Source organism: Dipodomys spectabilis, unplaced genomic scaffold (genome assembly GCF_019054845.1).
Source record: "Dipodomys spectabilis isolate Male_0828 unplaced genomic scaffold, ASM1905484v1 ptg000018l, whole genome shotgun sequence".
Classification (NCBI taxonomy): Eukaryota; Metazoa; Chordata; class Mammalia; order Rodentia; family Heteromyidae; genus Dipodomys; species Dipodomys spectabilis.
Window position 1 is genome coordinate 16803662 of NW_024870695.1, and position 27611 is coordinate 16831272.

The 27611-nt window shown below is 52.1% G+C and overlaps 1 protein-coding gene across 30 annotated transcripts in view; it reads left to right on the plus strand.

Annotated features, from left to right (window-relative positions):
• The window catches only part of Cacna1g (calcium voltage-gated channel subunit alpha1 G), a 67210-nt gene that overhangs the window by 8042 nt on the left and 31557 nt on the right, over positions 1–27611 (plus strand). For 20 of the 30 annotated variants that reach the window (XM_042671699.1, XM_042671645.1, XM_042671671.1 and 17 more), the window contains exons 3-14: positions 754–887; positions 1272–1369; positions 3343–3502; positions 3928–4228; positions 4382–4474; positions 6907–7690; positions 9796–10172; positions 22071–22222; positions 23033–23218; positions 23356–23470; positions 23548–23703; positions 26542–26610. In XM_042671699.1, coding sequence (XP_042527633.1) covers positions 754–887; positions 1272–1369; positions 3343–3502; positions 3928–4228; positions 4382–4474; positions 6907–7690; positions 9796–10172; positions 22071–22222; positions 23033–23218; positions 23356–23470; positions 23548–23703; positions 26542–26610 — 2625 coding nt within the window. The remainder of the gene's footprint in view (positions 1–753; positions 888–1271; positions 1370–3342; positions 3503–3927; positions 4229–4381; positions 4475–6906; positions 7691–9795; positions 10173–22070; positions 22223–23032; positions 23219–23355; positions 23471–23547; positions 23704–26541; positions 26611–27611) is intronic. The other 10 variants (XM_042671721.1, XM_042671735.1, XM_042671661.1 and 7 more) reach the window with 2 other exon arrangements.

The window sequence follows — 27611 nt, forward strand, 5'->3', positions numbered from 1 at the left end:
GGAGGTAAAAGTCTCAGGGATCTTCCTACCTAGGCTGGTTTCAAATTGCAGTCCTCAGATCTCAGCCTCTTGAGTAGCTAGGATTCTAGAGATAAGCCATCAGCACCCAGCTCTTTTGCAAGAGCTTTTCTATTCAAGTCATACCTCCAGCTTTTTTTTTTCTTGCTCTAGGCTATTTTTCAGATAAGAGTCTCAAGTTGGCCTTGTAATGTTCCTTCCTAACCTATGCCTCCTGCATAGCTGGGACTGCATGCCTATGCCTGTGCCACCCTGCCTAGCTTTGTTGAGATTGAGGTCTCGCTAACTTTTTCCCCAAGACTGGCCACAAGTGGAGAACTTCTCAATCCCTGCCTTCTAACTAGTTCCTGATCTTTAAAAAATATTTTTTATTTATTTTGTCAGTCATGGGGTTTGAACTCAAGACCTGGGTGCTGTCCCTGAGCTCTATTTGCTGAAGGGTAGCATTTAACCACTTTGGGCCCCAAGTCCACATCACATTTTCTGGTGGTAAATTGGAGATCAGAGTCTCATGAACTTTTCTGCCCAGGCTGGCTTTGAACCCTGATCCTCAGATCTCAGCCTCTTGAGTAGCTAGGATTACAAGTGTGAGTCACTAGCATCCAGCTATAGTTCCTGATCTTAATCCCCAACATCTGTTCTGCAAAAGGCCCTGACTCAACTGGTAGAAGTGGTTAGGAGTGTGTGTGTCCTCTTGCCCTTCTGAGTTTCTGCAGACTCTTGTCCCTCCATTAGGCCTTTGATGACTTCATCTTTGCCTTCTTCGCTGTGGAAATGGTGGTGAAGATGGTGGCCTTGGGTATCTTCGGGAAGAAATGTTACCTGGGAGACACTTGGAACCGGCTTGACTTTTTCATTGTCATTGCAGGGTGAGGGCCTGGACTGGGGGTGGGAAGCAGGGGATTGGATCACTACTTTCTCCAGGGCCCTGGCGCCACCCCAACCCAGTCATAGCTGTATTTCTTCCCTGGCTGTCCACGTGAGCCAAGCAAGTGAGGCTGCCTGCCTGCCGTGTTCTGGCCTATCTCCTGAGTCCTGTGGTCTTCCTGGTTCTGCTCTTTGAGGAGTGGGGGAGGGAGAGGGAGTTATCCTTGCTTGTTTGAGGAAAGCTGATCTCAGGGTTCCTTAGTCGGGAGAGAGGGAGGAGCACCAGATTGTCCTGCTTCTTCACAGAATTCCTCATTGGTGCGCTCTCTCTCTCTCTCTCTCTCTTTAAACATCATGGTGACTTCAAATTCAACCCCTCCTCACAGGATGCTGGAGTATTCACTGGACCTGCAGAACGTCAGCTTCTCAGCTGTCAGGACAGTCCGTGTGCTGCGACCACTCCGGGCCATTAACCGGGTGCCCAGTGAGTGACCCCTTGGCCCTCAGCCCTTAGACACAGAATCCTAAGAAGAAATGTAGCAACGTCAGCTCCCCCTGCCCCACCTACCATGTCATTATCTGACCACTCAGAGCCACTGCAGAGAATAGCCCAGAAGGGACCCAAAGGGAGTCCCTCACCTTGGCTGTGGCACCGGGGTAGTCACGATGAAGACCCTCCTCATTTCAATCTGGCTTTGGGTCAGAATCTCAGAAACATCTCAGAGATTTTACACCCAGGAGAATAGGGTGGGTGGGATGGGGGAGGGGAGGGGACCTAAAGTGTTAATGGTCTTTTCTGGGCACAACAGTCTCTTCCACAGACTGGTTCTCCTGTGTGAGACCACACTGGCCACACTAAATAGGACTTTTCTCCAGAGAAGGCCACTCCACGCCTCACTCTCCCGCTGTGGCTGCGGCCCCTTCCCCCTCCCCCACTTCCAACTTGCGTTGCAGTGACTGCCGGGACCATTATCTAAATTAAACCGCATTGGTTTCTGGAGCCAGGGAAGGTTTGGCAGCTCTAGTTTTCCCGAAGTCCTGCCCCGCCCCCCTGCTCAGGCCCCCTTTGCAACTCCCCAACCTACCTACACACACTGAAGATGGTCCCAGATGCAGTCTGGGGAGTGGGGCTTGGAGGAGCATGTGTGGGGCTCTGTGCCTGATGCAGTAGCAGCCCCCTTTGTGTGTGTGTGTGTGTGTGTGTGTGTGTGTGTGTGTGTGAGAGAGAGAGAGAGAGAGAGAGAGAGAGAGAGATGCAGCAGTGTGTTTGCTGTGGGGAGGGGGCTGAAGTGAGTTGGTATTAACCAGAGCTCCAGAACAGGGGCATGCCTGCCTCCTCTCCCTCCCAGGTGACGGGCTGGCAGATTGATAGACCTCTGTCTAACCACTGGTGTAATTCCCTTAATGCAAACCCTGAGGAATTGATCTCAGTTGGAGCCCAGAGCAGCTGAAGGGGGATGGGAGGAGCAGTGGGGGAGAAGGGCTGAGTGAAAGGAGGGGTGGAGGCAACATGGCTGCGGTCCCCACCAAGAAAGTTAATTAGCTGCTGTTGCTGCTGCTTAAAAGCTCTGTCCTGGAGAAGGCAGAGACCCTAAGGAGCACTTTGGGGTTCAAAACTAGCCACTGGAGATCTATCTGCCTTCTAAGGCATTGACAAAAGATTGGTGGCTGGTTCACACCATGTGGGCTGCTGGGTCCTAGACCTGGAGTGGGGACAGGGCTGGATCCCTAACAGGGATTTTCAGGAGAGGGGTTGCAGTAGTTGTGCCCCTGCAGAGGGCTATTAGCGCTAGGATGGACTCCTGAGAGGACAGTGTCACATGCCTCATACGTCCTGACTTCAGGGCTGAGGGGCTCAGAAAGTTGATGAAGTGGAGGGCATTTTTGGCCTCTGATGAGCAACTGACTCGCAATGTGAAATTCTGCCTTGCTGATATCCCTACTGGAGTCCTCCGCCTCAGTTTCCCCAATGACCCCAGTGGTGATGGCGTAGAAAGTTCAGGTGACTGTGTCTGGTGAGAGAAGGAAGTGGGAGGTGTGTGTGCACGCACAAGATTTGGAAGTACAAAGCCTAAATTTAAGTCCCAGCGCCTACATTTAGTATCTCTGATACTGAGCAAGCCACATCACTCCTGTGGGCCTCAGACTTCTCATCTGTAAACTGGGGGTGATATCATCACCCCACGGTGATGCCGAGAGAGTGAGGAGCATGAGAATGTGTTGGGAACCTCAGTTCTGACTCATCGGTGTTACCATGAACAGATTACTATGTGTGGGTCAAAGGTGCTGGGGCTCCTGGAGCTGTCTAAGCATGCGTGTTAGAGATCCCCATTTGTCTCCCCTCCAGCTTGGGCCTGGAGGTTCCCAGTGGGACCCCTCTGGGAATACAGCCAGATGCATGGAAGCCAGTTTAGCCTGGCCAGCCCTGTGTCCCCAGTGTGTTTTCTGCCCCAACAGGCATGCGTATCTTGGTCACCTTGCTGCTAGACACACTACCCATGCTGGGCAATGTCCTGCTACTCTGCTTCTTCGTCTTCTTCATCTTTGGCATCGTTGGTGTCCAGCTGTGGGCAGGGCTGCTACGGAACCGATGCTTCCTCCCTGAGAATTTCAGCCTGTGAGTGGAGAGTGGGTGACCTGGGGGTGGCCTGTGGGGCTGAGATCTCCCCTAGTCCCTAGCTTCCTGTAGCCACGGACATACCTGTGCTTGTATCTGAAACGTATCTGGTCCTTGAACTTGGCTACCTATTGGAATTACCTGGAGAGATTTTAAAGTTGCTGATGCTTAGAAGGTCAGTCCCTCCAGTAGTTCTGATTACATTAAGTTTTTGGGTATAGCTTGGTTACAGGGAAATAAACAACTCTAAAGGACAGCAAAGTTTGAAACCATTGCTCTAGAATGTGACTCTAACTTGGCCCTCCTGTTCTCAGTGACCCCCATTCATATCCACACCCCTTGCCCGGCCCAGGCTTCTTTCCCACCCTCAGGTCTGACCTGCCTCCCTATAGTCCTCAGTGTACCCATACCATCTCATCCTTCAGACCCCTGAGCGTGGACCTGGAGCGCTATTACCAGACAGAGAACGAGGACGAGAGCCCCTTCATCTGCTCCCAGCCACGGGAGAACGGCATGCGGTCCTGCAGGAGTGTGCCCACACTGCGAGGGGAGGGTGGCGGCGGCCCGCCCTGTGGTTTAGACTACAACGCTTACAACAGCTCCAGCAATACCACCTGTGTCAACTGGAACCAGTACTACACCAACTGCTCTGCAGGCGAGCACAACCCCTTCAAGGGCGCCATCAATTTCGACAACATTGGCTATGCCTGGATCGCTATCTTCCAGGTGGGGCAGCTTGGGCCTAGCGCGCGCCCCCCCCTCCCCCCGAGAGTGGTCATGCTCGTGTTTGGGGTAGGGTGGGAGTGGTCAGGGCCCTGGAGGAAACTGGAAGAGGCTTTGATGAGCTCAGTGTCAGCCTGTCCTTCTCCACCTCCCCAGGTCATCACGCTGGAGGGCTGGGTCGACATCATGTACTTTGTGATGGATGCTCACTCCTTCTACAACTTCATCTACTTCATCCTCCTCATCATCGTGAGTGACTCCTCCTCCTCACCCTCCATGGGGATGGAGGAAACTGGGATATGGCTAGTGACTGAGGATAGGGGAAGGCTTGCTTTATTTGAGATTCTTAGCTCTCAGGACAAATCCCTTAGAGAAAGCATCTGTCACATCGTGAGAAGGACCTTAGGTGAGGGTCAAGAGGAATCCCAAGGTCAACACATGACTCTAGTTGGACACTGATGTCTCACACCTATAATCCTAGCCACTCAGGAGGCTGAGATCTGAGGATTGTGGTTCAAAGCCAGCCTGGGCAGGAAAGTCCGTGAGACCCTTATCTCCAATTAACCCCCAGAAAACTGGAATTGGTGCTGTGGCTCAAAGTGGTAGAGCACTAGCTTTGAATGAAAAAAACAATACTCAGGGACAGTACCCAGGCTATGAGTTCAGGCCCCGCAACTGATAGAAAAACAATGAAATATCAAAAACCTTGATTACCACTTACTGCTAATAGGACCTTGGGCAAAATGTTCCCCCGAAGACTTGCCTCTCATCCTGCTCGGGGTCCCTGATTCTTCATGAGTAATGTAGATGGTTCTCAACTCAGCAGGCTCTGTTCCCCCTCACCCCCATCCCTGACGCTCCAGGGTCATTTGGAAGTTGCATGCATGATTCTGTTTTTCACAAGGACTAAGGGTACACCATTCACATTCTATTGTGAGGATGGGAAAGATGCTAAACATCCTGAAATGTTTGCAAACAACCCCTGATTTCCAGTGTTGAGAAACATTGCATGATCCCTTATTCCTTCCAGCTGGAAATTCCAAGACTTTACAAAGGCAGAAAATAGGCAAAAGAGCAAATAAGTTAAATCACCATCATCCCTAGACAATAATTTCATGGCTACCACTTATAGCTGATGTTTACTGAGCACTTACTGTGTGCCAGCCCCTCGCTCTCAGGACTTCTTACATGCTGGATATTTAATCCTCATCATGATCTTGTGATCACCTTCATTTAACTGACATTTTTCTCATTTATCTGATCTCACTATGTGCTTTGCCTAAGCTGTGGATTAGTCTTGCTGAGTAGGGAAGACGCCGTGGATGTGTGCTGAAACATCTGCTGCTCCTAGGATCCTCACAGGCACCTGTGAGGTGGCCACTGCAGAATGGTGGCCCCTAGCTCCTAAATGAGACGGCTGATCACTGAGCCAAGGTCACATTGAACAGGGCTGGAGCTGCGAAGGCAACCAAAGCTACCAAGTCTAAATCTAGCACTTTTCCCCTGTCACCACGAGGCCAATGACAGAGCCGCAGAGGGACAGATCTGAGAAAAGGAGATTAAGAAAGGGATTAAGATCTACTCAGGACCTGGGACAGATGCCAGAGAGTTGGCAGGGTGAGACAGAGGGTAGGCTCTGGGGACCGGCAGGTCCCCAAACCACTCTTTCCTGGCCCCGTAACTTTCCCTGGTGTAAGAGTGGCCAGGGCCACACGGGTACCCAGGTAAAGCCTGGGTGAAATGTGTCCCAGTCCCTTACCATCACCTTAGAGGGCAAGATGGGTGCCGCAGGGAATGCGTTCTCCAAATCGTTGCTCCTTCAGGCTTGGTTGGGGAGGGGGAACAGACAGAGAAGGAAGGGGCCTCATTTCCACCTTCCCACACACCCCCTGAAAATTCCTCCCAAACAACTCTCTGGCACCACACTAGTGAAGCTAATTATCATAATTACTAGGACACGGTCTAGAAAAAAAAAATTCTGCTTTGTCACCATAAATATTCATTTCCATCATTGGGGATTGTTATCCAACTAATTTTCTTTTTTTAGCCCCAGGTCCTGGAGAAACTGAGGCATGGAGATAGGTTCTAGGGGATTAAGGGAAAGTCAAAATGGGCCATTTGACTGGCCTGTAGGGTCTGTGCTTTCAGATGAGGATATTGAGGTCCAGTGGTTAAGGGTCTTATCATGAAGCCAATGTTGGAACTACAGACTGGAGGCTTATAAACAAGTCTCAAAAGCACAATCTGCTATTAAGGCTATATGTCCTTAATTGAGCGTTCACTTCCACAGTATTCTCTACTCCTGGTAGGAGCAGGGGAGGTGTGTTTAGGGTCTCCATGAGTGCAGGGAGTTGAAAGGCAACCTTGTAGAATACCATGATGATCAATGGCCATACCTTAAAGAGTTTTATAGGGCCTGGTTCCAGTTTTAGCCTTGCATTGCATTAGCTGAGTGATCTTGGGAAAATTCCTTGCCCTCTCCGAGCCTCAGCTTCCTTACTGTTGGGACAACAATTACAAGAGCGTTCTCTCTCAAGCCTGTCATGTGAATAAAATGAGATAGTGATGGGAAAAAACATTAGCCCAGCGCCTAGCATGCAGTAAGTTCTCTGTCTGTGGCAGCTGACATGGAGATTTGCTTTTCTTCAGGACATCTCCTCTCCCTGTCCCCACCCCTACAGGTGGGCTCTTTCTTCATGATCAACCTGTGCCTGGTGGTGATTGCCACGCAGTTCTCAGAGACCAAGCAACGGGAGAGCCAGCTAATGCGGGAGCAGCGCGTGCGATTCCTGTCCAACGCCAGCACTCTGGCTAGCTTCTCTGAGCCCGGCAGCTGCTATGAGGAGTTGCTGAAGTACCTGGTGTACATCCTTCGCAAGGCAGCTCGCAGGCTGGCCCAGGTCTCTCGGGCTGCAGGCGTGCGGGCTGGGTTACTGAGCAGCCCAGCAGCCCTCGGGGGCCAGGAGCCCCAGCCCAGTGGCACCTGCTCTCGCTCACACCGCCGCCTGTCCGTCCACCACCTGGTCCACCACCACCACCATCACCATCACCATTACCACCTGGGCAATGGAACGCTCAGGGCCCCACGGGCCAGCCCGGAGATCAAAGATAGGGATGCCAGTGGGTCCCGCCGGCTCATGCTGCCACCACCTTCGACACCCACCCTCTCTGGGGGGCCTCCAGGGGGTGCCGAGTCTGTGCACAGCTTCTATCATGCCGACTGCCACTTGGAGCCAGTCCGTTGCCAGGCGCCCCCTCCCCGGTCCCCATCTGAGGCGTCTGGCAGGACTGTGGGTAGTGGGAAAGTGTACCCTACTGTGCACACCAGCTCTCCACCAGAGATGTTGAAGGAGAAGGCGCTAGTTGAAGTGGCCCCCAGCTCTGGGCCCCCCATACTCACCAGCCTCAACATCCCACCTGGGCCCTACAGCTCCATGCATAAGCTGCTGGAGACACAGAGTACAGGTAAGAACACCAAGCAGGGATATGGGTTGGTGTCCCTCAGTTGCATGGGTGGGCGTGGGGGAGGGGTGGGCTGGGTGGTATCCCAGAGAGGACTAGAGGACTGGAGTCAGAGGGACCAGGGTTCAGATCCCCATTCTGCCTTTTGTAACTGTGGCACTTTCAACCAATCCTACTACTTCTTTGAGTTCTAATTTTCTCATCTGTTAAAACGGGAATTGTGAGTCCTACATTGTAATAATAACTGTCATGTAATGTGTATCTGCTATGCACTCTGCTCTCTGCTGTTTGTGCTAATATCTAACCACTGTTTTTCACTGGTGTGCCTAACATAGGTAAGAAAGATCCCTTTGAACCCTCTGAGAGCTCAGATGATAAGCTTGCCTAGCATCTCTGTCGTACACATGGGGAAAAAGGAGGTTTGAAGGTCTTACCTGATTTGTAAGATTGTCCTTTTTGGTGAGGGATGGCCTCAGGGCCATCCGACTCTGAAGCCTGCTTTCTATTCTTGGTTGTATAGGGGAAATGGCGTGTAATTGTGGCAACATGATGCCCCATACCAAGGAGATTATTATACATTGATTTCTTTTTTATTGGTCCTGGGGCTTGAACTCAGGGCCTGGGTACTGTTCCTGAGCCTTTTTTTGTTCAAGGCTAGTGCTCTAACACTTTGAGCCACAGCTCCACTTCTGGTTTTCTGGTGGTCAATTGGAGATAAGAGTCCCATGGACCTTCCTGCCCAGACTGGCTTTGAACCACGATCCTCAGATCTCAGCCTCCTGAGTAGCTAGGATTACAGGTGTGAGCCACTGGCACCCAGCATAAATTGATTCTTATTCCCTCCCTTGCAGAGAGGCCTGAGACTAGAGTGACAAGTGCTTGGAGCTGCTGGTCCAATGGGCAGATCGTCCATGTTACTGAAGAATGAGACACTTATTGCTTGTAGGAGGGTCCCTAGACAGGGCTGGCTTTCCTCCCAGACCCAGCCTCCCAGATCCAGCCTGTGTTTCAGGAAGGATATGTCATGTAGAGAACACTGGGATATTTGTGAGGTGGTCTCTGGAAGATGATAACACCAGAAGGTGTTATCACACAATGCAAAGTGGATCTTAGTAATTCTTCCATTATCCAGCCATGGGACATGGCCATCATATCACATTCCTCTACATCCTTCCGTGTAAGAGGTGGGGTGGGGACCATCAGTACTATGTTCAGATGTAGTCAGGAGAAGGAAATGTCACCTTGCTTACCAGGCCCTGAGCCAGGTGCCTCCCTATCCATGCTTTACCTGAGTGGCTTCTGAGGTTCCTTTCAGCTCTCATAGAGTCTGTGATCAAAGCAGGATTTAAACGGATATTGATGTCTCCAGACAGGTCACTGTGTGTGTATGTGCACAAGTAAGTCTGGTGTGCATTTATGTGTCTCCGTGCATGAAGGAAGGGGTCTAGTGTGTGTATGTGTGTGAGTGCATGTGTCCGATGCCCATGCTCATGGCTGTGGTGTTCTTCTCTGGTCTGTGTGTGCATGTACACGTGTGGGTGGGTCTGACATCAACATTGGGTAGTATTGATACATTTGGGTAAACATGTGTTTGGTGTGTGCGTATATCTTCTGATGTGCAAATAGTGTGTGTACATGAGTGTGTGTATATAGTGTACATGTGTGTATATGCATGTCTGGCATGGAGAGGAGTGGACAAATGCACATGTGGGGGAATGGGAGGGCTTAAGGATCCATTGCAAAATGCAACTCAGAGCAATATTGACACAGGCCTTCCCTCTCTAGGGAAGAGAGGTGGGCAGGCCTCTAGCCCAAGGCTAGAGGGACTCGAGAAGGACATAGGGGTTGTGCAGGACCTCAGAGAACCTGGAGGCCACCTGTCTGCCTGAACTCTTAAGATACTCAGCCATGACTATCAGTGGCTCTTGACATTTGGGGTACTTTGTCATTCAGGAGCATTCCTGGCTCACTGACTAGCAAGCCCAACCTTGTAACTACCCCACATCTCTCCTGTTATGCTGTGCATCTCCCACACACACACACAGCACTACCAAGGGCAAGGGAGCCCCAGTCAAGAGAGCCTCTGATCCCCCATTCTCCTGTTACAGGTGCCTGCCACAGCTCCTGCAAGGTCTCCAGTCCCTGTTCCAAGGCAGATAGTGGAGCCTGTGGCCCAGACAGCTGCCCCTATTGTGCCCGAGTGGGCACAGGAGAACTGGAGCCCGCCGACCACGAGCTGCCTGACTCAGACAGCGAAGCTGTTTACGAGTTTACACAGGATACACAGCACAGTGACCTCCGTGACCCTCACAGTCGACGACGGCGGAGCCTGTGTCCAGACACAGAGCCCAGCCCTGTGTTGGTCTTCTGGAGGCTGATCTGTGACACTTTCCGAAAGATTGTGGATAGCAAATACTTCGGCCGGGGAATCATGATCGCTATCCTGGTCAATACCCTCAGCATGGGCATCGAGTACCACGAGCAGGTAGGAACATGGGTCCAAGCTGGCTCTCATGGGGGGAACCTCTCCCTCCCGGCCACCTTCTGGGCTTTTCTTCTCTAGGCTGCTGGTGTGCATGTGTGGGATGAAGGACTGGGAGATGCATAGACTCTATAGAGTGACCACAATCAGCGTTGTGTAGTTTGAGTATGGAGGTTTGCCTCGGGGGGGGGGGGGGCAAGCATGTTCTATTTGGGAAGGCTTCTCAGAGGAGGCAGGCTTCATGTGGACAGGTGATAAACTCCAGCCATGGAGAGAGGTCACTGGAAAGGATTTGGATCTTTGGAGAAAGCATTATGGATAGGGGAGATGTAGTGGGTCTCTAGCATTTGCCTGGCTCTAAAAGTAGAAGTGATTGCCAACGTAGAATGGCTATGCTGGTGGGAGTGGAGGGCGGAGGAAGTCAGAGGCTGCGATGGGGAGATGCTGGGGTTTAGGACACAGGCAGTTCTTCTGCCTGGCCTCAGGTTGGAGCGTGGCTGTGAACCGGGACAGCTCTGGAAGGATGAGAGCGCCCGGCATGGTGAGATGACTTGAAACTAGCGTATTTGAGGAGTCATTCTAAGAAGCAGGGTGTTTAGTCAGGAGAAGAGGAGGCTCAGCAGGGACGGATGAGCTGTCTTCAAATATTTGAAGGGCTGTCATGTGGAAGAGGGAGCAGGCTTGCTCTGTGGGGCCGATGGCTGTAAGCTACAGGATCTGGGCTGAGGGGAGGAGACGCTTCTCCTTCTCTGATCTGTGCAGACAGAAAGTGTGGCCTGGGGGACCCCATTGGCCCTCCCTACCCCACGCTGAGCTACACAAGGAGAGAGACCAGCAGGCATGCCCTCCTGTGCCCTTCTTGCCTGTTATGATCTTCTGGTTATCTTAAATTGGGGCAGTGGGAAGAGGATTGGCCACCAGAACCCCACCTTTCCCGGTTTGGAATCCTTTGTTAAGGGATGAGGCATGGAGGCCTGGACCAAGCCACATGTGCACACATGAAGAGGATTACAGGGGAGGCTCATCTTCTTGTCCAGGTGGGGCTTGGTGATATGTGGGACTTGCACAAAGGTGTAGACATACAGGAAAGAAGGAGTGTCTGGGTTGAAGCAGAGAGGGTAGGAGGTGAGGTTTTGGTCCAAGTTAGGGCTGGAGCAGATGGTGAGATGACTGTTGTTTTCAGGGCGTTCAGAAGATCTTTACCCCCACCCTGCTGACCTTTGACCTAGAAAGGTGGTGGGCAATGGTGCTTTTCCTGAGAGACTCCCCCCCACCCATGTCTAGATAGATGTATCTCTCCCTCATCACCAGCGCATTGCCCGGCCCCTCTTCCTCTTACCTCCATAGCTGGCACCAGATAGCTAATGCCATGTTCCCTCCCTATGGCAGCGAGGTGTGGAGGCAAGGGGGGGGGGAGTACCGGCTGCAGTGCCAGCAGGTGGGCGCGCATGGCACCGAGGTGGGTGTGTTGTGTCTGGGCTGCGTGGGGTGTGGGCATATATGCACTTGCCGACTCTGCCAGCTCCCCAGGAGAGGTGCTCCACTCTGCCAGGCACCAGAGGGAGGATGAGGGCAGAATTTCTCCTCCCAGGACCCAGCTGGTAGCAGCCCTTAACTTCTAAGACCCTGGCTCCCCAAGCCTGAGCTATGACCTCCTTTGCTTCACTCAACACTGGCTGTGGTCAGATGAGCCTCCGCAAAGAGGGCGCCTTCTAAGTGCCCTTCTTCTCTCTTTTGGGGGCTCTACCCGGCAGTCCCTGCCTAGCCAGATGCTGCTGGTGAAGGCTTTGGTGGCACTGGGAAGAAGCTGAGTCACATAGACCCGGGGCAGATGAAGCCACAGCAAGAGGGCTTTCAGTGAGATGTCAAGAGGGACACCCCTTTGGAGAGGAAATAAAAGCCATTGGTCCAAGTGCTTCTAGGATTTTATCACTCAAGGTCCTGAGGCAAAGGGGGACCATAGCCCTGGCTCCCTCAGTCCCAGCGAGGATTCACTCAGGGATGGCACTGTCTGCTCTAGGAGGAGTTTGTCCCAGTGCCTCCTTGCTGAGGGCCCCATGGGGGTGAGTAGGAGTTCTGAGCTGCAGCTGACTGACTGCTGCCCAGCAGGCTCAGGGCGGGGGGGGGGGTGGCAAGAAGCCCCAGAAGCTACCATGGCCCCGTGCTTGCAGGCACTGCGGCGTGAACATCCCGCCATCTGGGTCCCTGAGCGGGTTGGAGGGGGTGCCAAGGAAGGGAGCAGGGAGACGTGCAGGGCTGAGAGACAGGGATACAGATGGGGGCGGGGGGGGGGGGGCACCGGGAAAGACAGGAAAGAAACAGATCCAGAACGTGAGATGGAGACCCGGGGGGGGGGAAGTGGCAAAGAAGAGAGACACCCAGAGACAAGAGAGCCTGAGATGTGGAGGGAGAGACAGAAACTGAGCAGGGAGGAGACAGAGACAGATGGAGGCCCTGAGACACAGGGGGAGACTGAGAGACCCAGATGCAAATGAGGACAGGGAGGGGGGAGACCTGAGCTGAGATCGAGCCAACTGCAGGAGAGGTGGAGCCTTGAGGAGAGAGAGCTAAGCCAGCCAGTAAGGGAGGAGGGGGACAGGCTAATCAAGGCCGCTGCCAGGGGCTCCTGTTTTCCCTGCTGTTCTCGTAATGAGGTATTTGAGTCCATCGATTCTGGTATTGATCAGATTGGGGGTCACTGCAGAGGGGGCTACTGGGTGTCCCTGCAGGCTGAGCCCCAGCCCTTTTATCCTTCCCCAGGTCCTGTTTTCTCCCACTGCCTGTCATTAATTTTTTCCTGCCTGGATGATATGCCACCCACTGCCCCTGGCCCTCTCTACCCACCTATGACCAAATGGTATCCCAATGGTGGTCTCATGCTCTCCGGAGACCTGGCAGGATTGATATGCCCAGAGGAGCTGGTGAGAGGGACAAGGATCCCAAAGGACATGAGGAGGGGGCAGGGAATGACTGAATTCAGGAAGTGTATGAGCTGCTGTAGGATGAGTATCAATGTATGCAACAGCTGCCAAAGCAAAGTACACGGAGCCCAGACCTTGAGTAATCTAGCCATCATCCATCCAACCATCTATCCATCCATCCATCCCACACTGGTATCCTATGCATCAGAGCTGACCTAAGCACTGGTGTGCTGATACATATTTAAGATCCAACACTCAAAATAAACCCCAAACACACCCTGATTTGTAGTATTTGCCAATTTCTGTGGTGAAAATGCGCTTGCCATAGCCAATTTCAAGCTACCAATATGTCACTAAACGTGGAGTTGAGAGAGATGCACTCTGAGCTGAGTTTGAAGGACCAGTAGAATGGAGCCAGCAAAGGGCACAGGAAGGCGTGGGGCCAGAGGCACCAGACACTGAAACTAGGCCTTCGGATGAGAGGGGCACTGTGGGGGGTGGAGGAGGGGCTGGAATGGATCAATGACAAGACAGGACATTGAAACCAAACCAAACAAAACCAGAAACCCAACAAAACCCAAGGGCAGGTCCTGAGAGGCATAGGAAGGAGTTTTGATTTTATCCTGAAGGTGATAGATTTCCCACAAAGTCAAGCAGATCAGTGATGTGATCAGATTGTGTTTTATCAGAAGTCTTTTGGAAGCCACGTAGAGTAAGAGAGGAAAGGTTGGAGGAGAGAAAGGAGGCAGGAAGCCAAGAAGAAGGCTACTGTGGTGGTCTAGGCAGGAGGGACTGAGGAGAGAGCTGAACTGCAGGACTCAGACCTTGTGTGTGGGAGTAGGGGGCAGGGGGTAGCAAGGATGGCTGTCAGGTTTCTGTTTGGTATAGGGACAGATTTGAGAGGTAGGCTGGGGGCCATCCTAGAACCTCTCTGAAAGGGAGTGGTCCTGGTCTCTGTCCTGGGCTACATTGAGCCCTCCAGGGGATGGTTCTTGGGGACAAAGGTGTTTCCTAAGCATCCCCTTCTAGGGTCTAAATGACAGGGAGGTACAGGTACTAAGCTCATGTTCTAGAAGCAAGGTGACAGCAGGTAGGGCTGAGGGAGCAGAGAGAAGAGGTCTGGGGTAGATGGCTGTATAGGTCCAGAGAAGACAGAGTGGGAAACAATTCTGCTTGCTACTCAGTCTCTGGACCTGTCCTGTCACTCCAGATACTTGTCCAGAGAGGATTTCTATTTATAAGTGAGTACAGTTGGCTATTCTCACTGAGGGAAGCTAAGGATAGGGCGAGGTGTGTGTGTGTGTGTGTGTCCAGATGTGGTATGTTTCAACATTTGAAGGGAGTCACAGATTCCTTTTACATTTTACTTGAAGTTGGGAAATTCTCTTTCCACAAAACACATACCATGCAGCATAGGCACCCCAGATAATAGCCTTTGAAGGCAAGGCTTTGTGGGACACCATTCAAGCCTGTCTTTTGACATCCAGGTAGAAGAGTTGGAGCTGGAAGGCAAGCAAGGTATTGGGGGATAATCCTGTGACACCCGATCTGGCCTCCACTTTCAGGGCTTCTTGGGTGTGGGAACAAGAACAGCACTATTTTGGCGATGTTTCATTGAGGAGTGTTCATGGCCTTCAGGCATCTCTTGGTTCTAGACTCCCTGATTCTGCATGGGAAGAGAATACTAGAATGCCAGGGGGTTGTGGGCAGAGCCAGAGCACCTATGCCATGTAGATGCTAGAGGAAAAGCCATTCGTGCCCAATGCCACAGGGGGAGGGGCGCACCCCTGGTGAGGGATTTGAGAGTGCTTGTGGGGAGCATGGCTGTAGAGAGGTCAGGAATTGCAGAGTAGCTAGGTATAGAGAGGAGGGGCCTTTTAGAGCCAGGCTGGGAAATGCATCAGTGGCATGGGATGTGAGGAGTTGGGGCAGAGGTTGACATGAGCCTAGCTCAGCAGTGTTGAAGAAATCCAGAGCTCCCTGTAGGTGCAGTCCGGGTAGGGACAATGCCTGGAGCTGTTTCCATTCTTCCAAGCAGAGGCAAAGGGGGCCCCACAGCAGGCCAGCTGGGAGAAGAAAGACATAGGCAGGACAGTGGTTCTGTTGGCAGGCCCTGTGGCCTGGGCACCTGACTGTCTGGAAGGATGAAGGACAGGCATGCATCCCAGATAACACCAGCGTTCTCAGACAGATTTACCAAGGGAGGGTGGAGCCAGGCTGTAGGAGCAGGAGCAGGTTTGCAAGAGGAGGCAGGGGGGCTTTGTTTTTGGACGTGTTGAGTTTGAGGTGGCAGCTGGCCATGCTGGGAGGGATATCAGGCAGGCTCTGGCACTCTGACTGAAGAGCCAGGGATTTGTAGAGAGATTGCTTAGTGTCCTCTACACCCTAGTGACAGCTGGAGAGTTGGGAGTGAGAGTGATGGTAGAGGGAGGGCACCAAATTGGGGAGGGGAGGGGAAAATGGGTCTAGACTGAGCACTAAGAATGTTGGCCTGAGAGGAGAGAGATGGATGAAGACAGGCAGGAGGTGGCCACAAAAGGTCAGGGACACCAAGCACAAAAGAGGCAGGGCTGGTCCCAGCTGAGTGTTACCAAGCCCTACTCACTAATGGGATGGTTGGAAGAAGGTCCCTAGAAAGAACTGACATGGGTGAGTAGGGCTCAGGGATAAATGAAGCTGGACTTGTGTAGAGGGTTTTCTACTTCGGGGCAGTGGGGAAAGGGGCAGAGGAGGGTGGAGAACTGATGGACACAGGGATTAGTGGGAAATCAGACCTGGGCACAGGTAGGGGAGAAAGGAAGGGAGATGAGGAGGAGATGGTAGCGGGGAGGGGGGCAGCAGAACTGTGACCCAGAAGGCCAGGGTGGGTTTGGGCTGGCACTGAGGGACACTGCTTCTCCATTCCTACTTCTTTGTCTTGCTAAGACTGAGTTTGTGTGTCCTGTGCCCCTGAAGAGCAGTTCTAGGAGACAGAGGCAGAGACCCACAAAGAGGAGGAGGAGGAGGATGGCATGGTGCATGAAGGATAATGCAGCCCTGGACTCAACCTGGCTTCCCCCATCAGCACAGCCTTGATTGTCACTCCGGTGTTGCACAGCAGTTCTAGAGCTGCATTGGAAAGATGCGGGTGTAAGGACTCACCTGGGCAAGGAGCCCAGCCCAGGAGGAGCTGGCTCCTCTGACATTTACACCACTAGGGCAACCTTTACATGCCCCTGTCCCCTCTAGGAGCTCTGGGCCAGAAATGGTCCAGGTGGGTGGGGGGCAGAGGAGGAGGCTCAAGGACTTTTTAAGTAGCAGAGGGCCCTGGATTGGCTGTCCAGACACCAAGTTAACAATGGCAGTGCTGTTCTATCTGGCTTGTATGTTTATGAGGAAGCCTTCTGGGAGCTGGGGAGATGACAGCAAGTGGCTAAAAAGTCAGTTCTTGCCTTGCGTGCCTGGTGAGGAGGCACTGGGGATATAGTGCTGGGGAGGGAGGTATGTTTAGAGAGGCCCAGCTCCAGCTGAGAGGGAAGGGCTAGGCCGTGAGCTGTGAGGCCTGTGGGATGCCTTAGGACTGCCCTACTGTCCCCTGACTTCCCACACCTCCTTGAAGGCTTCCCTTCTTCTGATTCGGCGACTCTTATCCATCCCTGTGGGCTGGCTGGTCCATGACGCCAGGGTGGGTGAGTGGGAACATCAGGCAGAGCCTTCAAAAGTGGAGATAAGCCAGGCATGGTACATAGTTGTAATTCCAGCACTGGAGAGATAGAGGCAGGGGGATTGTGAGTTCAAGGGCAGCCTGAGCTATAGGGAAAGACACTGTCTCAAACAAAACAAACTAACAGAGGTGAAGTGAGCCAAGGAGTCCGAATTGGGAAGCAGAGATTTGCAGGGGAAGTGGCTCAGAGCTGAGGCCTGTAGATAGGGCTGGTGGGACTTATCTCAGCCTCCCCTCAGCTCTGGCTCATCTTGTTCACCTCTTCACGCCTTCCCTGGGCAACACACATCACTTTCAGAGCTGGCTCCCAGGCCTCCTGTCTGGACCACTGCAGTATCCCTTAATTGGTCATCTCTCCCCTCCCAGCCATCCACATGCTGCCACTACTGCAGCCAGATTAATCTTCTTAATACACCATTTTGCAAATCTCTTCCCTTCCTGTACAAACCTCAATGGCAGCATTGTGGGCAGAGGCAAGTTCAGCCTGAGTCTAGGATAGAGGCCATTATGCCTGAGCTCTGTGGGGCCCTATCTACCCTCTAGATTCTTGATCCTGAGGATGCCGGGCGTGTTCCTTCCTGTGTCCCTTTGCTGGAGGTGCTCACCACAGGTGAGCTGGCTGCTCATCTCAGTTGTCTCTGAGCTCTGTGGTACTCTTGGTTTTTCCTGAGCTACAGCTCAGAGCTTCTCACAGATGTCTGGGCCCACGGGACCATCCCGGGTTGGCCCTGGGCTGCAGGTTTTCACAGGCTTTAATTCCTCTGCTCTACAGAGTAGCTTCTTCACGGGATGGTGTTAAATTTGTTTAACTGGAGCTAGCCCTGGTTACAGAGATGGGACAGAGTGGGCAGTTCCCTTGTCTTCAGGTGCAATCCCACCTTTTTTATCTCACAGGTGGCTGATGGCACAGGTTTGGGGAAGTATTGGGCCTGTGAAGCAGGGGGCAGCTCACCTGGGTCCACCCTTGCTGCTAGCCTCAGGAAGGGAGGAGTTTACAATGAGTATTACCAAAGAGCAGAGGTCCAGGGCCTTAGGCTCCCTGACATCTCCTCCCACAAGGCTCCACTGGGCCCTGACATTTGTGAACCGCAGGAAGAACTTGACTGAGACCTGAGAAAGGATTTCTGAAGCTGAGAGTCGGTGAGGCAAGGCTGGAATCTGCTTAAGTGCACTTGTGTGCATTGTGTTGGTTTTCTCTGCATGAGGAGGGAGCGTGACATTGTGGAAAGAGCCCCAAGGTCAGGGGTAAAGGGGAAGTACAAAAGCCCAGGCCATAGGCCTTTCTGAGGGAGCCATGTGACCTCCATCTAGCTTCCCTAGCCCTCTGGGAGGGTCCCATTCTTCCTTCATTTGGTCCTGAGCGCAGAGGAAATGAAATGCTGGGCTCAGCAGAATCAAGCTGCGCTTCGGCCCCTTGGAGGCAGCTGTGGCCAGAATTACGGCTGTGGTCCCTGGGGCTAGCATGTTGCTAAGATTGCGTCCCTATGTCCTGTCCTACATCTACAAAACATTCCAACCTCTGATTTAGTAACATGGACAGACCTGACTAGGACAGGAGGGCTTTTTTCCATAGATTTCCGTGGATGACTGGACCCTGGAGAGAGGCATGATGCCTATTTACAGAAGACCGGACAGGCTAAAGGAAAAATGCCTAGCCCAGCTACACTTGCAGCAGACACGCATGCATCTGCACCTGAGCAGACATGGATATTTCTGCAGAGCTGCTTGTCAGGATGGAGAAATTTTAGTCTCTGCTTCCCCACCCCACTCAATGAGGACCAATGGTGTAGGCCTCCAGGGGTCCCCTGCACAATCCTCAGTGAACTTCTTGGTGTGAAGGTGAGAGGGGTACATGTGTTATGAGTTGTCAGTCCTAACTGTGGAGAACACAGGTGACGACATTGGGGCAGAATGAGACCAGTCCTCTGTGCAGTAAACATCTTTTTAAGATTTGCTAATGGAATAAATATATACCAAATCTATCAAATCTTTCAGCTACTTACAAATCGTTTTTTTAGCCAAATTTGGTATTGTATGGCTGTAATCCCAGATACTTGCATGGCAGAGGCAGGAAGATTGAAAATTCAAAGCCAGCATGAAAGAAGTTGGTGAGACCCTTTTCAAAAACAAAAATACAAGTAATAAGTCTGGGGACACGGCTAAATGGTACTAGAGCTCTTCCTGAACCTGCTTACAACCCTGGGTTCAGATGCTAGCATCACAAAAAGAAAAAAGAAAAGGGTTTTAGCAGCTTTTTTGAAGTACAGATCAAATATGTTATATTCATTCAAAATGTAAGTATTTGAGGTTTCAGTTTGCATATACATAATGGGATATCTTGGAAATGGAACCTGTGCTTTAATATAAAATTCATTCATGTTTCATATTCCTTGTACATATTGCCTGAAGGTAATCTTATACAATATTTGTAATGCATCTAGGTTTTTTTTTTGTTATTGTTGTTTGTTTCGTTGGTTGTGGGGCTTGAACTCAGGGCCTGGGCATTGTCCCTGAGTTCTTTTGCCTCAGGGCTAGTGCTCTACCACTTTGAGCTATAGCTCCACTTCCAGTTTTTGTGGCTTTTATTTTTTTTTGAGTGGTTAATTGGAGGTAAGAGTCCTACCAGGACTTTTCTGCATGGACTGGCTTTGAACCACAATGCTCAGATCTCTACTTCCTGCGTAGCTGGTATTACAGGCATGAGCCACTGGTGCCTGGCTTGCATCTGTATTTTGATTGTGATCTGTCACATGTGGTCAGGTGGAACTTATGACATTATGTTGGTGTTGAAAGAGATTTGGAGCATTTTGTACTTTGGGCTGTCAGATTAAGGATGCTCAATTTGTATAATTTATATGATGTGTGAAATCTACACATTATAAGTATACCTCAGCTGTGTGTTCATGTCAACTTGTTCTTTATTCATGTATCTCTGTTAGTTTGAAATAAAACAATATCCATTAGAAGATGCATGAACATTTGGTGCATTCCTTTGTGTGGCTTCACCAGCCCTTCATGGGTCTGGATCTTGACTCTCCAGTGTTAGCAGGGTGATGTAGGGTAGGGCCCTAGCCCTAACTCTTCCCGACCTGTGACTTTGCACCAGGCACCTATCATCTTTTAGCCTCTTCTGCTCACCTGAAGCACCCAGCAGAGGAGGATGGTTATGCGGTAGCTCATAGAATAAAGCAATGGTGAATCTGAGACCTGGGAATCTCACACTAGGTGGTTATTACTTGTCATCTTTATCCAGTCCAAGGGTGGAAGATGGGGCAGGTAACAGTGACCAGACCTAGAGGCAGGTGCATTGTTCCTCCCTCCCTCCTGGCAGACTAGATTTGAGATGCAGATCCTGATCCAACTGGGATCAGGAGATACCTCCACCTTCTGCGCCATGCTCACACTGGAGGGACCAAGCGTCCTGCCTCAGTGCAACCCTGTTAACTAGGTCAGTTGGGAATGTCCCCTCCTGCTCCCACTCACAGAGCTCAAAACTTGCTTGCGATCTTCCAGAGCAGTGTGCTATAGGTCGTAATAGCTCTGCCCTCCCACCCCTGGTAGCTGCTCACCCTCTGCTCAGCTGGCTGTCTGCCCTGCCTGCGAACCCTTTCTGCCTTTGAGAAGAACCCCATTCATAGAATATGTCTCCCTAGTAGCTATGGACCCTAAGGTCCTAGCAACCCCCTGCTAGTGAAAAAACCCTTTCTGCCAGATCTCCTCCCTTCCTTCCAGGCTGGCTGCACAGACAGGCCCATTAGGATACATTTGGTCATGCCCAGGAGCTGGCTGTATGCTTGTGCAGCCAGACGAGGCAGCTGGGTGAGCAGGAGGTGGTGTCTGATGGAATCAAGGCCTCATTTGGCTACGTCTTTCTTTTTATGGTAGTTTGAACTCAGGGTCTCATGCTTACTAGACAGGTGATCTACCACTTGAGCCATGTCTCCAGCCCTGACATTGTGAGCAGCTTCTATAGACTTTGGGCTTTGGGTTTACCTTTCCCCTGTTAAGTGGGCAGTGGGCTTCATTGAACCAATTACATCTCTACCTGTATTCCAGCCCTCAATCTAGCCATGCCCCCTCCCTTTCTCTTCTTCCTTCAACCCCCCCCACCCCCCCCCCCCCCGCCAAACTTTAGCTCTGGTTTCCCATGTAACCCTTCCCTTCCCTCCCTGACCCCCTGGGGAGACTCATCCTTTGGAGTTCAAGTGCCAGTTCAAGACTGAGCCTTTCTCACGGTGTTCACCTCTCACCTTTTCTTCTCTGAACTACCGGATTTACTGCTCAGATTATTTATTTTGGCATTGAGGCAGGATTTGGAGCCCCTTGTGATTATTCAGCTGTTTAGTGTGTGTACAACTTGTTTCCAGCTAGACACTGTACTCTTGGGAGGCAGGCGTGAGGTTGGCATTTTTTTTCCAGCTTCTTCAATGCCTGGTACATTGCTAGGCATCCAGGCAACACTCCATACTGGAAGGGCTGTGACTAGTGAGCTGGAACAACAAATGAGACAGGGTTTGTCACTTATTCTTGTAAGAGCCTCTCTAGGATGCATTCTTGGTCCCAATCCCAGACCGTGCATAGGAACATAAAAAGAATTACCTCTGATGGTTTATGGTTGGCCAGAGAGGTTGAGAATTTTGCTAAAGATCACAGAGTGAGTGACAGGATAGGCTAAGGATTATTCCAGGTGTCTTACTTGTTCTCAGGCTGAGGCTGCAGGTGCTTCTTCATCCCGGAGGGGTCTTCCTCTTTCTCATTGACTGGGACTGGAAAGATGTGCATTCAAGGGGAGGAGGTCTGGATGGAAGCAAGCAAAGCCAGTGATTGTCCAATGGAAGGCTGCCAAGTTCATGGAGTAGTTAATGGCCACAGACTGTGTGGCTCTGTGACTGGCTGTGCATGTGAAGCTTTGGCCGTGACTCTCTGATGTGAACTGGCTTCGTTGTCTTCCTGACCTGGGCCACTGCACTGGTGTGGTAGCACAGGACAGGGTTGTCTCCAAGCTCCCAGGGAAGGTAGAACAAAACCCCTACACAAGTCTGTGGCCTCAAGATCAGGGACGGACTAACTGGGGGCTATGGGTTTCATGTGGGCCTTTCCCAAGGTTGCTGTCCTTAAATGCATTTCTCCTGGATCCTGAGGGGGTCCGGGAGAGGGTCTTCCTCACAAACCCTCCCAGAGTTGCTGTTCCTGCTTCTTATCTCCCGGGGGCCCCAGAAGGACTGAGATATAGGATTCAAGGGTGAATCTACTCTTTCATGCCTTGTTGTCTTCTAGCCTGAAGAGCTCACCAATGCCCTGGAGATTAGCAACATTGTCTTCACCAGCCTCTTTGCCCTGGAGATGCTGCTGAAGCTGCTCGTATATGGCCCCTTTGGCTACATCAAGAACCCCTACAACATCTTTGATGGTGTCATTGTTGTCATCAGGTATGACTGCCTCCCATTGCCTCTTGCTGTCAAAATGCCAGCAGGGGTGGTATAGGGAGAGGAATTGTGCAGCCCAGCCTATTCCTCTGAGGTAGAAGAGTCTGGAGCCAGCCAGATCACACTGGCTCGTAGACTGTACCGCTTTCCCCAGGTAAGGGCCTGTCTGTGGTCCCATGCTCAGCTCCATCTCCTCTCTGGGCCCTACCTGTTCTTGTGGACATGGGGCTCCTAGCTCCTTTGGGTGGTTCCTTCTCCAGTCACCTGTCCCCAGCTCTACCTCTTGTCCATAACCCTACCCAAGCCTGGAGTAGGTAGCTTTGGGGAGGAAGTGGAGGAGTCAAGTCTAGCCAGCTTCCCTGCTTTCAAAGTGCTTGGAAACAAAGTTAGCTATTAGCAACTTGCTTTAGGATTCCAAGACCTTGAGAGAGTATTCCAGTTCCCCTCATTCCCTCCATTACCGGCCTGGGGCCAGGAGAACTGCTTTATTGGTTTGGAGAATTGGCTTTAGATTTCATTAGAAGAGAACAAAGCAAATATTCCATAACTTGATGTAGTTGCATTGGCTTGATTTAGGGAAAGGGTAACCTGCTGCCAGGAGGTACTCTCCTCCTAAGGAGAGAGAGCAGTGAGGACTGGGGCTGTCACCTGAATCCTCCCCACCTTGGAGCCTCCAGCCTGGAGTCCCAGGGCCCATACAAGCTTCCTTTCTCATGCCTGGCTGGCCAGCGCAGCCCCAGGTGTGCTGAGTCCATGGAAAGGGAGGGTTGGATGCAAAGGTGTAGGGCTCAGGCTACCTGCACCCTCCTGCAGCGTGTGGGAGATCGTGGGCCAGCAGGGGGGTGGCCTGTCGGTGCTGCGGACCTTCCGCCTGATGAGGGTGCTGAAGCTGGTGCGCTTCCTGCCGGCGCTGCAGCGGCAGCTCGTGGTGCTTATGAAGACCATGGACAACGTGGCCACCTTCTGCATGCTGCTCATGCTCTTTATCTTCATCTTCAGGTGAGCACGAGCTCAAGTGAAAGGTGGAGGGAGGGGGAGAGGTGGGCCAAGCAGGGGAGCAGGGCCTTGGGGGTGGGGGAGGGATGAGGGTGGGAACCCTGGGCCCTGAGGCTGTCTGCGGCTCCCTGTGTCTTCAGCATCCTGGGCATGCATCTCTTTGGCTGCAAGTTTGCATCTGAGCGGGACGGGGACACACTGCCAGACCGGAAGAATTTTGACTCCCTGCTCTGGGCCATCGTCACTGTGTTTCAGGTGCCAGGGTCACAGGGCAGGGGTGAGAGTGGAGGCCATCTCAGATCAAGGTCTTGACCCCTGTCCTCTGCCTACAGATCCTGACCCAAGAGGACTGGAACAAAGTCCTCTACAATGGCATGGCCTCCACATCATCCTGGGCTGCACTTTACTTCATTGCCCTCATGACCTTTGGCAACTATGTGCTCTTTAATCTGCTGGTCGCCATTCTGGTGGAGGGCTTCCAGGCAGAGGTAACCCCCCCCTGCTCTACCCACCTTAACCTGCCTGAGCCAGTCCCATTTCCAGGAGTAGTGGCTGCCTGTCTTGAGCCACTTCCTCCCTGCGTTGCCAGGTGTGGGGGGTGGGCCGGGAGGTCCCTCTGGCAACACCCCAGGATGGGTGGCTCTGGATCTCATGTACCCCCTGTCTCATCACACAGGAGATGGGATGGCTGGGTGGGTGGAATCTCTGGGTTTTAGGTTAGTGGCCAGTAGGCTTCTCTGTCAGTCAGCTAGAACCTTCCCAAGCCCAGGGCCAGGTACAAATGGTACAGCTGGACCCCGCTCCCCGCCAAGCACAAGTGCACCATGGGACTTCCAGGGAAGATCCGTCTGGGCTAAGGAGTGTGGGAGGCTTGCATGCAAGTCATCTGAGCACAGGCTGAACTGATAAAGATGCCACCAAGGCCAGGACAGGGCTGAGCTGCCCAGGGTGAGAAATGAGCCCAATTAGCTGCAGGCATGGCAGAGATGAGCGTCCTATTTCCAGCCCAGACTCACATCACCTCCGTCATCAATTAATATTGATTCACATTGATCCTATCCTGGCTGTGCCGGGGCACTCAGCCTCTGTCCAAAGGGCTTTACCCTCTACCCCACTGCCTTCTCCCTCAGCTCTGCCTCTTCCCACCTGAGCCCTCAGATCCTATCTAGCATCCTGGTATCTCAAGCAGGCCAGGTTGACCCAACCTAGAAATGCTCCAGGTTGGGCCTGGAAGTAGCTCTTGGTCCACTTCTCTCTGGGTGACCCGGATGGAAACTCCCGCTGCGGCCTGGTCTATAAATACCTAGTACATGGTGGAAAAACAAAAATCTATTTTCCAACCCTTTCCCAACCTTTACAAGGGAGGGCTGTTCCCTGTGGGCCAGGCTAGACTGGGGGTGGGGGGGCGGTTTGCGGGTACCTCTATCCTACACCAACCTTTCTCCCCGCTTCGATTTTAATTCTGTAGTTATCTATTATCGAATTTCCTTCCTGCTGGGTGGCAGCGAGGGTAGCTGTGGGGGAGGCTTTGAGGATGGCTGGGCCTCTAATAGGAAAGGAGGCCATCAGCGCTCTTCCTGGAACTTCCAGGGTTTCCCTGGGGCCTGAAGAGTTGATGGGGGTCCTGTAGGGCTCCCTCAGAGCCAGTGTCTTTATGGCCTCACACCTGACTGTTGCTTGTGGCTTGTAGGAGGAAGAGTTGAGTGAGGATGGGTCCCCTTTAGCCTCTTTGAAACAGCAGCTCCTAACACTAAGTTTCCCTCACAAAAATTCCCAGGGAGCTCTGTTGGGAAATGGAAAATGCCCAAGCCCATTCCTTTCCCTCCCTGCCATCAGCCACCATGGCAGTCCTGGAGGAGAGGGGCGCGGTTCCCCAGTGCAGACAAACCCCCTCCCCACCACTCAGCATTCACCAACACCTTGTTAAATTGAGTGCAGCTGAGCTGGCCTGGTTGCTAGGCAGCAGTGATGGCTGAGTGTGGGAACAGAGCTGCCTGGCCAGCTTCAGCCCAGCCCAGTCACCCTGGCCCTGTTGGAGATCTGTGTGAATGGCTCCAGCATGGATGGGTTGACAAAGGCCCCCAAGTCTTCAGAGTATAAGTTCTCTAAGTACAGAGAGGGTGTCAGGGAGGACCTTGGGCTGGGATGAGGTGTGGTACCCCCATCATGAGGGTGATCCATAGCTGTAGCTCTGAAATACCCAGGTGAAGGGACCTTTCCCTCCATTGACCTGCATGTGGTGACCCACACAGACGGAGGGCGCTCTCTCCTTTGTGGGGTTTTAGAAGGTCCCAAGGGTCTAACAGGAGAGTCTGGCTTTGCTGTTATATTGGTCTGGAATGTTGTTTTGGTTTGGTTTCTATTTTTTTTTCTTTTTCTTTTACAAATAAAACAACCCACCTCAGAGTAGGGCCACAGATGTCCCATTTTGATAGACTTCCTCAGCAGGAGATCTCAAAGGTAACCCCCCCACTGGCCTTGTCATTGAGCCAAGAGTGGGCAGGGGGTGGCCCTGGAGACAGAACCTGCTTGGCTGTTGATTTCCTGACTCTCAGGGGGGAGCAGCGCCCTGAATTCCAGTCTATTTATCATCCACACACTTAATTAAATGAGCAGGCAGCAAAGCCCTGTGTGCGGCCATTAATTGATATTAAACAACATCAGAGCCATCATCCCAGTGTTACTTGTCACACCGTGTGACCTGTCACATGCCATACCACTCGGAGCAGCTAGATCCTTTCTGACTTGGAGGGACTGTGGTTGTGAGTCTGAGAAATCAGGAGGTTTGATTGTGCCTCCTGTTTGAAGCCCAGTCACTGGCTTCTGTCTCCTTCTCCTTTCCCTCCCTGCCTTTACCCATACCCATGCCTCAGAGTCCGGGAGCAGTGTTCTGAGCTGGAGATGCTAGATACAGGGTTTTGATCCACAACCTCTTTCTCTGCATGAACTGTGTCACTTTTCATAACTTCACAGACCTCAGGCGCCTCTCCCTAGAAGATGGCCAGTGGTGTCATTGCCCACCACCCCTCCATGCATGGTCACCGCTGTTTCTAGGGTGACTGGGGGCCTTGAGCCTTCCCTGCCTTTGTTTCCTTATCCGTGGCTTCTGCCCACACCCTTCAGATTCATTGTGGCCTGGGGGGGCCCTGTGGTTGAAATCTGCAAGGCCATCCGGTCCCATTCCCCTACCTTACCCCGTGTCTCTTGCCTCCCTTTGCTATGGGGTGTGGACCCTCCTGTGTTCATCCTCTTGGGACACTGCTGATATTTGAAGGCCCTAGCGCCTGTGACCAGCAGTCCTCCCCTGCCTCCCCCTCTCCCTGTAGGAAATCAGCAAACGGGAAGATGCGAGTGGACAGTTAAGCTGTATTCAGCTGCCTGTCGACTCCCAGGGGGTAGGTACGAGATCACAAGTCAGCATGCCCCTGCGCCCATGCCCTCCCCCTCCCCAATTCTGCCTCCGTGTCTCTGTGCTCCCATTCACGCTCAGCTGCTGTGCAACCTGTGGTAGCCGTGGTGGTCATTGGTGTTGTGAGGTTTGCTTTGATTTTAAGTCCCTTCCCCCTTGAGGACACAGAATGGAGGAGCCTCTTGACCTCTACCCTCATCAACCCACAGGCACATTCCCATCTCTCCCAGGCCGATGGATAGACTGGTGAAGGAAGGGACTTAGAATCCTCTGTGTGCACGTGTGTGTGTGTGTGTGTGTGTGTGTGTGTGTGTGTGTGTGTTGGGGGGGCATCCTGTGTGCCTGTGTCTACACTGAGGTCCCAGGGCATCCAGGACATCAGCCTCAGTGGAGTTAAGACCTCTGGCCATGGGACATACTCTCCCTACTTCTCTCCCTTTCACTCATTGCCCTGGGCCTCCATTGGAGATCCCAAACTACTTCAACTCAGGACAGATCCTTGGAGGATGTGGAAACAGGGGTATGGCTCTTACCAGGACATTACTGGAATTTTTTAATTCATCAGAGTCTCAGGCTCCCAAATCACCTGATTAGGTCCAGCCCACTACCTCAGGACATACTCGTCCTATGGCCCCCATGTTGAGCATGTGCCTTGTAGTTTCCTTACACTGGCACTGGAATTTGGGGCGAAGCCAGGTTTCCCATGGGACCCCATGGTGCTGCACATCTCAGGCAGCCCCCTGGAGATCCCACTTGATAATTAAAGGCCTCGTTAGGGATGTAAACTAAGTTAATGAAAATGATCCCCTGAGATGCCAATTACCCAATATTTATGTCCTTATCAAAAGTAGCAATCAAGTATTTTTTAATAACTTCTAAAGGAGAAGTATGTAATTACTGGGGAACCTACTGACCTGCTAAGAAAGAAGAAAAGAACTATCTCAGAGACAGAGAAGTAGAAATGGGGCCAGAGAGGGTCTGGGGTTT